Raw genomic sequence first — 8,793 nt, 5'->3', positions numbered from 1 at the left:
CTTCCCTGTAAACTTCACAAGTTTTTTGTGCTTCCCTGTAAACTTCAGTCTTAGAATGATCCCACTGCAGGGTTGATAAAGAACAAGGGTTTGCAGGTTATGGCTGTCTGGGCTACTTTCCCCTCCTGCCTTGCTCCAACTGCCTTGCTGCTTGTGTGTTGTTTAGGGCAGATATGGTTTTGTGTTCCCAGTCTTGCAGGATTCCCTTGTGCGCAAACTTAAGAAAGCTTGTGGAGCTGTAACTGTCAGCTCTTGGTAATGGCTTGAGGTGCCAGCCTTGTGTCTGCAGTACACAACCCTGTCTGCTGCTACCAGAGCCTGGCTTGGTCAGTCCCACTCTTCTGCAGCAGCAGCAGCTGCTGGCAGGTGCTTCTGAACCACAGGTCCCTGTAGCTCTGCTGGGAAGCATAGTCTGTGGGTGCATGGGGCTGTGTGCAGGCCTTGCTGGACACCACAGTGACTTTCTGGAGTTCCAGAAAACTGGGGAGGTGCTTATGATGGGGAGCTGGGAGAGAAAGATGCCTCTTCTGAGAGGTTGTGGAGCTCAGAGCTGCATCAGGCAGCAAGCCTTGATGCTGGCTTGTAGATCAGGGATGTGAGTTGGTTTCACATCTGGCCAACTGATTATCTCCTGACCTTTGAGGGCTGCTACTCCCTTGGGAGACCCACAGGGGCCAGGCCTGCTTTAGCCAGTTGAACAAGGGCCCTGTGCCAGCTCTCCCTGGGGTGGCAGCTCTGTGGCCACCTACCAGACTGTTTTGGTGCTGCCTTTAATTAAACTAGTGGGGAGATAAGGGTGCTTGCTTTCACACTTATTACAGGGCTGATTTCTGACCCGAGTGCTGAGGAGTAGGAATGTCGGATGTCTGTGGCAGTCTGTTGCTTGCAGATGGTTGCTGCGTGGGGGAGATATGTGCCCTGCAAGGCTGTTAACAAAACTAACTGTATTGAGCTCTGGTCTCTGTCAGTGTCATGGTTCTGACAGTGCTGTTGTCTGACTGGGGCTGGTCATAAAGGGCCTTGCTGAAGTTGTTGCTGAAGTTGCACTAATTAGCTGTATAGCTTGTTGGAAATATGCAGTGTACACATTGCTTGGTGTAAGCAAGTACTTAATCCTTGATGTTGGTTACTGGACAGATTGTGGCCTGATACTCTAGTTTGCAAATAGTGGGAACTTTTTCTCTGAGATGGGGAAGTGACTCCCTGTTGCTGAGAGATGGAAGATGTGTTGCAAGGTCTCTATGTATTGTGCAGGGTGTGTTTGGGCCCCTAGGGTTCCTGATGATTTGGGATGCTTAGACCTGTTTGCTTGACTTCTCTTCAACTCTTCAAGGCTCGGCTTTGGGTTCCTCATCTCCTCCCAGCTCCTTGCCTAAGAGGATCAGGATGTGGGAGGAGTCAGAGGAAAGCAAGTGTCTCCCATGTGCAGAGAGGACAGATGAAACCAGTGAACTGTGAACACCTGCAGTGTGTGAAGTGTGGTTTAGCCTGGAGTGCAGTAAGAGCAGATGGCTGTCTGGATGGTAAACCACTATCAAAGTGCAGAGGGACATCAAGTCCTGATGTTGTGCACAGCGGACATAAGAGGGGAGTTTGGGTTCCCAGCCACTTGGTGCTCTGTGCTGGAAAACTCTTGCCTGCAGCAGAAAGGCTGGCACGGAGCAGTCACGGCTCAGGCAGGCCAGTGCACTTCACATCCCCCTGCTTAGTGAAGGTAACCCTTGAACCTGCCCTACAACTGCCCCTTGGCAGCTCAACCGTCAGCACCCCAGGGCCAGTGGCTGCCCCGGTGGGACAGAGGAGGGTGAGACATACCTGCATCTGCTCACTGAGCAGGGCACACTGGGGCTGCTCTCTGGTGCAGGACCATGTAGCATGGCAGTGTGGATGGATGCCAGCTCTTGCAAAGACCTGAAGACCTTGGGTTTCCCTGGAGACGTGGTTGCTCTGTTAGCTGAATTTAGCAGGATGTTGTTCTGCCTAGAGAAGCGGTGGAAAATGCATAGGTCCTTTTCATAAGGGCCTGTAGCATAATTCTGCTGGTTCTGCCCTGGTAGAAGTCTTGGTGCTTGCCCAGAGTCTGTGTTCAGGACAAGTCCAGTGCCTCCCATCTTCCCATGGTGCATGTAGCTGTAGCAGTGACAGAGGTCCTTCACAAGAGACAGCAATGAGGGGCTTGTTGCTGTTTGCACTGGTGGGGACTTCTGTGCTAGTGCTGGATTGAAATGGGCTTCTCCCACTGCTTGGGTAGATAGCTGTCATGGACCCCGAATTGTTCTGAGCTGGGGTCCTAGTTGGCCTGTTGTACTAGAGCCTTGGTGGCATCAAAGTCAGCAAAGTGATCTGTAGTGCCTGAGCTGGAGTGTTTCCCTGCAGTGTGAGATGCAGCTCGGAGCTCAAAGGTGACTGATACAATCTCCTGATCCTAGCCTGCCCAAAACAGGCAAGTACTCTGCAGGATTTTTGTCTCTGCCCTGGACCTGTAGTAAGGCTGACTCATTCACCTTGATAAGATAAACACAGAGCTTGAATAGTCAGGTACCTCTGCTGGGAGCTGACTCTTTAGGGCTCCTCAATCTAGCAAATAAAGGTGTAGCTGTATGTAGTGGTTGAGAGCTGAAACTAGACAGACTAGTTTGGAGCTTGCTTTTAGCCATTAAAGCAACATAAAGCTCAGCAGCTTTCAGGACTTCTACTTACTGCATTTCCCACAGCTGCAGCTGTGAGTGGCTCTCAAAGATGCCATAGCTCCTCCTGCACTTTTTGCTGGCCTTTGCTGCATATGGAGAGTGGATTGTTTTGGCAGTGCCCAGGACCTTAAATATTACTTGTATCACAGTGATACTGCCAGTGAGTATTGCTTGGTATTAAACCCCTCGAAACCTTGGGTTGGGAGGGTGAGCATCTGTTTTGCTCCTGGTGTGGGGATCAGTCCTGAGTGGGCTTTGTCCTATTGCTGCAGCTGCCTCCAAGATGGCAGGGAATACTATAGTGAGCCAGAACAGTGTGTGTCGGGCCCCTGTGAAGATTACTGCCAGCAGTGCCTGTCATGTAGGTGCTTGGTAGCACTGCACAGGTTGTTTGCTGCCATCCTACCTCGAGCAAAGAGGACTTTGAGCTCTAACTCTTGCAGTGAAGCTGAAGGAGCGATGCTGGTGCTGGCTGGTGAGGGCTGGAGGTGGCAGTGGCTGCTGAATACTCCCAGCTGAGACCTAACTGGGAAGAAGGCTGCTCTGGCTTCAGCCTCATGGTTGGGAAGAGGCTGTGTGATTCCTGGTGGTGGCAGCAATATACCTCCTGGGGAGACTGGGTTGGGCACCCATTTCCCCAGGCCTGTGTGTGGGCAGTGATTCCTGTGTGCCTTCCTGGTGGAAGGGGTAGGTGGAGTGTCTGGTAGCAGCTGTGGGGAATGCCTCCCTCGCAGGTGGGTGAGTCAGGAGGCTGTGCCTGTGTTCTGCCTCTCTTCCTGCTGCTCTGGTGTCCTGTGGGATGGGGAGTACAGGGAAATGGGTGAGGGTGTTTCGATCTTGCCTACAGCAGTAAGAGCCTGGGCCCCTCCTGCTTTTCTGGAGAGCATCTGCCTGGATCACTGGTGTGTGCTCATAGTGAGGCTCACCAAGTGTGGCGAGTGCCAGTTCCTCTCCCTGCAGCCTGTCCTTCTCTTGTGGCTTTCTGCTATCTGGAAGGGGAGTGGAAATGCCATTGCCAAGCAGGGTGCACCCTCTGAGGTACTGGGTTATGTGATAGTAGTTTCTTGTCAGAGGGTTTTTTACAAGGATATGAAATCAGGAACTTTGACACCAGAAAGTGATGTTTGTTTCTGAACAGGGCTTTCCTTCCTCATGCAGTGGGTCTGGCAGTGATGGTATGCTGCTTCTGTGGGAGGGATCAGGGGGCAGGAGCCCAGAGCTGGTTATAGAGGCGCTGCTCAGTGGAGAGTGTGGGCCAGTTCCCTATCTCCCTTGGAGACCTTGCACCAGGGTCAGGCAGAGCAGTGTGCTGAGTGGGTATGGGTGCCAGGGCTGGTGGCAATGTCATGGTGGCTGTGAGTGATAATACTTGAGCCTGTACAGCAGGAGCAAGATTAAGGAGCTGGAGATACAGTACTGAAGTTGGAAGCTTTCCTAGCTTGCCTTGGAAGGACTGCTGGTGGTGGATGATGGGGTGCCCAGCAGAGCTGGGGAAACAGGACCAGGCTCAGCAAGAAGTGTGGGGCATGTGGCTCAGCTGGAAAGTGGATGCTGGTGTGTGATCAGCTGAGAGCAGCACTGGCCAGATACACACGATTGTTTCTCTGAAGCTGTGCTTGAAATTTGCTGATCTGCAGGGCTGTGCTCTGCAGGCTGCCCTCCTGGGAAAACAGCTGCCTGATCTGCTCTGCCTCTCTCCACAGAGATACTGCCACCACCATGGAGGGGATTGTGACCATGTATCAGGACTTCATGAAGAAAGCAGGTGAGTGTTTGGCTCTGCCCAGAGTAAGGTAGTGCCTTACTGCCATGGGCACTGTGGGGATGGTCTGTCATCCCTGAAGTAGTCTGGGTCTGGCTGCATCCTGCCTCCACCCTTACACAGATGCACCTCTGGGGTTTTTGTGCTGCCTGTTATGAGGCTGTCTTGCCTCAGTGCCCGTGCAAGTTCTTCTGGGGCATTCGTGGATCTCCAGGCTGCCCTGCAGTGTGGCTTCAGGCTATACCCTGCTGAGTCTGGCTGTCTTCACCAACCTCTACTCCCAGACTGCTTCCCTACCTGCACTCCTGTCCTAGGAGAACAGGATTGCCATGTCCTTGCCTCCCCAGTGGCATTGCTGGCAGCAGGTTGGGGTGAGGACTAACTGCTCTGCACCCCGGCTCTTTCCGCAGACCCCCGCATCGCTGATTATCCACTGATGCAGTCCCCATTCCTTGTGATGGGCATCCTTCTGGGATATGTCTACTTTGTCCTATCCTTGGGTCCCCGGCTAATGGCCAACAGGAAGCCTTTAAACCTGAAGAAGTTCATGGTGCTATACAACTTCTTTCTGGTGGGACTCTCACTTTACATAGTCTATGAGGTGAGTTGTTGGCAGCATGGTCTAGCACGGATAAAGCAGTGTGTGCAGGCTGCATGGGTGATGGGGAGCCCCTTTTCAGGCTGTTCCCTGCCCTTCTGTGCAGAGCTTGACGTGCAGTGGGTGATGTGTTGGGCCTCACCCCAGTGATGCTCTTGTTGCAGTTCCTGATGGCAGGGTGGCTTACTGGGTACACCTGGCGATGTGACCCTGTGGACTTCTCACAGGACCCCAAGGCCCTCAGGGTGAGTTCTCATCCCTCTCCTGGTAAGTGGGAATAGCCTTTAATGCTTCTGTTTGGAAAGCAAGGTCACAGCCACTGCCTCTCCCGAGACAGAGGATTTGCAGGTTCTGGCTCTTGGTTGCACCCTGGGGTTACTGTGTGAAGACCTTTGGTCACTGGACATGTTCAGGCTGAGGTGGGTCTCTAATGTTAACCTGTTCTGTTACAGATGGTCAGTGTTGCTTGGCTCTTTGTTTTCTCCAAGTTCATCGAACTGACGGACACGGTGAGTGAGTTACTGAGAAGGCCTTGTCCTCACTTGCTGGGCAGGGAGTTAGGGCCCACTGTACTTGGGGTAGGTGCTTTTGCAGCCCTTCTAGTCTGACCTAGTAGTGCTTCTGTTTGGCATCACTGCGAAGAGGCCGCTCTGGGATATTGCTGAGGCCTCTCTTGGCATGCTGCAGCTCTGGAAGCTGTGAGGTGACCTAGTGTGTGATGGCAGCGAGCATGGAGGGAGGGAAGCATCCCTGGGATGCCTGACACTGAATTAGTGGCCCAGCCTGCTCTAGCTGCTCCCAGGACTGCAGGTCCTTGATGCTGTTGGACTTTCGTTGCAGGTGATCTTTGTCCTGCGGAAGAAGAACGAACAGGTCACATTCCTGCACCTTTTCCACCACTCTGTTCTGCCATGGAGCTGGTGGTGGGGAGCAAAGTTTGGTCCAGGTAAGATGGAAACTGTCTGGGTGCATGGCTTGGGGGAAAGGGTGGGTTTACCCCGGCATACTGAGAAGGGGTTTTTGGCCCTGTTGGGCTCTTAGGAACTCCCTGTAGTGCTGATTGCTGTGGAGTATTGACCTGCACTAATGGAAGTCTGTCTTAACAGGCGGAATGGGCTCATTCCATGCCATGATCAATTCCATGGTGCACGTTGTCATGTACTTCTACTACGGGCTCTCAGCAGCAGGACCTGCCTTTCAGAAGTACCTGTGGTGGAAGAAACACATCACGGCCATCCAGCTGGTGAGTCTGTGCAGTGGAGCAGAGCATGTACTGCAGTCATTGTTGTGAGGGACAGGCCAGCCCTTGTACATTTGAAAGGTGCTGCCAGCACCTGCAGTTGTCTCCTCTGTAGTATATCACTCTGAGCTTGTAGCAGCCTGGTTATTATGCTGCTCAGCCTGCTGCCCCTGGGCTGCAGCCTTGTTGGGAGGGTGAGAGGCACATGCTGCCCTGAGACTTGTGCCTGCCTCTTCCGGCTGCTGCTGACTGTGCCTCACCATAAGGACCTTTGCTTCAGAGTGGGAAAGGAGCCTGTGGGTTTCATATGGAAATAAGGTCTCTAGTGGGTTCCCTGACCCTGGTCCCATGGATAACTTGTTCTTGCTCTACCTTGCTCCCAGGCACAGTTTGTGATTGTCTCCGTCCACATCTCCCAGTATTACTTCATGCCCAACTGCCAGTACCAGTTCCCCATCTTCATCCACCTTATCTGGATTTATGGGACCATCTTCTTCATCCTCTTCTCCAACTTTTGGTACCAGTCCTACACCAAGGGCAAACGGTTGCCCAGGGTGGCTCAACAAGCAGCCCAGCACAACGGCAGCAGCATCCATGAAAATGGCACTGTCACCAACGGCAAGGTCAAAGCCAACTAGAGGGCAAAGCGCTCCCAGAGCCAATGAGAGCCCCGGGGCAGAGGCAGCTGGGACCTGTCCCTCTGTTCCTGGGTGCCACTAGCCAAGTCAAGTGCCTACAGACTGTTGTACCCCTGTGCCCAGCCCTGCTGTCCTCTGTCTGCATGCCCAGCCCCTCTGCTCTGAGCAGCCATGGGCCACTTCTCCTGCTCCTAGGAGGGCTTGTGCTGTTTCTCAGTGTTGCTGAGCAGAGAGGCAGCTGCTTGCATCACAGCTGTGGGGCTGCAGTCCCATTCCAGTGTTTCCAAAGGAACTTCCCCCAAGTGCCTACATCTGGCCCTTCTGCCTAGGGGCCATTTCCTTCTGAGTAGGACCAAAAGAAGAGACCACTTCCTGTCCTGGTGCCCTCTCCTCTTCCCTGTCTCACAAGAGCCTGTGTGGATGAGCAGATTTGTCCCTGGCTGCTTGCCACTGCCAGCTCAAGTGTGAGTGCTCCTGCTCTACGATGCCTTGTGCCACTTTGTTCCATGCCACAGTGCTGCATGTCCCTGTGTGCCCAGCTGGGGGGTCCTGCTCTGGCACATCTGTGCCCAGGTGTGGCTGTGGAGAATGTAGGGGCAGCACATATGGGACTTGAGGGCCCAGACCTGCCCAGTACAGTACACATGCCCTGTGCCTAGTACACAGCAGGGGCTGTGACATCCTGAAAGGCTCCCCCCACGTGATAAGCCCAGGTTGCTCTGCCTTTCTGTGCCTGGGCTGGGTGCTCAGTGTGTGCTTTAGCCACACTTACCTGATCCTCTATGGCAGCTGGTGGCTTGCTCCAGAGTGGGGGAGACCAAGCTCAGCCTAGTCTTGGACAACTTCCACTCCTGTAAATTCAAGACTTGAGCAATAAGTGCCCCTTAGAATCAGCTCCTGGGCTCTGCTGCTTGGGACCAGCCCTGCTCTGGCCTAGCATGAACACAGCAGAGGGTGGTTGTAGCATGCCCTGCTGTGGTGTAACAGTGAGCACCTCTTGCCTCTTTGGATCTGACTGGGTCTGGGTGAAGGTGTACTCTGCCCTACAGCAGGGCAGTGCAGCAGCTCTCCTGGGCCTGGTGCCTGTCACCTGCTCTGGCTGTAACCAAAACATGCTGATGGCCTTGAGGATGAGGTGAAGGAGCCAGGCCCTGTCAGATTGGGCTGCTCTTCTATCACAAATAAACAGGCAGAAGGAGAAATGGCTCTGTCCTTTTGTTTTCTTGGCTCACTGTACACGGAAGCTGTTCCAGGTGCTTGGTCCTGCCCAGTGTGGTTGGAGGCAGGGCTGGGAGAAGCAGCTGGTGTAGCAGGTTTGTGTGTTGGGGGGGGGAGAGTGATAGCTGTGTGCTGATGAAGCAGATGGCAGATTGTTTCCAAGTGTTTTGGTAGAGCAGTGCTCAGGGCAGGAAGTGTGTCAAGGCTTCTGTTGTGAAAGTGACTCCACCCTGTCAAAGAATGGCTGGGGTGGAGTGTGGGTGAGGGCTGGGCACTGGGCCACCTGCCCAGGAGAAGCTGCTGCTTTTCAGAAATCCTGGGGAGCTGAGGTATGGCAGAGCAGGGAATAGAGACCCTGGAAACTCGAGTGATTGGGAAACAGCAGTTTATTGCTTTCTGCACCTGCTGAAGCAAAACTGCTGCCATCTGTGAAAGCCTCTGCAGCATAGATCTGTGTGCAATGTAGCTCAGGGTGGTCAGAGGGAGGGTTATGTTGTTGCTGCCTTGCTCTTGCTGCAGAAGTGCCTCTCACCTGGCTGGGCTCTGTTTTCTGCACTGTTGTCTAATTCAGGTGTCTCCTCAGTGTTGTTGGGGTGCTGGGCTGCCTTCTCATCACCCTGTGACTGGGGCCCTCCTGGGCAGCCTGG

At 53.6% G+C, this 8,793-nt stretch overlaps 1 protein-coding gene across 2 annotated transcripts in view; it reads left to right on the top strand.

The window, feature by feature from the left end:
* Positions 1–8,132, top strand: part of ELOVL1 (ELOVL fatty acid elongase 1) — a 13,819-nt gene extending 5,687 nt beyond the window's left edge. For both annotated transcript variants that reach the window (XM_027649300.1, XM_027649301.1), the window contains exons 2-8: positions 4,394–4,455; positions 4,863–5,053; positions 5,215–5,295; positions 5,503–5,559; positions 5,891–5,996; positions 6,157–6,293; positions 6,674–8,132. In XM_027649300.1, coding sequence (XP_027505101.1) covers positions 4,410–4,455; positions 4,863–5,053; positions 5,215–5,295; positions 5,503–5,559; positions 5,891–5,996; positions 6,157–6,293; positions 6,674–6,928 — 873 coding nt within the window. In that variant the 5' untranslated portion in view covers positions 4,394–4,409 and the 3' untranslated portion in view covers positions 6,929–8,132. The remainder of the gene's footprint in view (positions 1–4,393; positions 4,456–4,862; positions 5,054–5,214; positions 5,296–5,502; positions 5,560–5,890; positions 5,997–6,156; positions 6,294–6,673) is intronic.
* Positions 8,133–8,793: the final 661 nt, after the last annotated feature.

This window comes from Corapipo altera, unplaced genomic scaffold, assembly GCF_003945725.1.
Source record: "Corapipo altera isolate COAL_440 unplaced genomic scaffold, ASM394572v1 112, whole genome shotgun sequence".
Lineage (NCBI taxonomy): Eukaryota > Metazoa > Chordata > Aves > Passeriformes > Pipridae > Corapipo > Corapipo altera.
The sequence above is the reverse complement of the archived record's forward strand: the minus strand, read 5'-3'. Positions and strand labels throughout refer to the sequence as shown.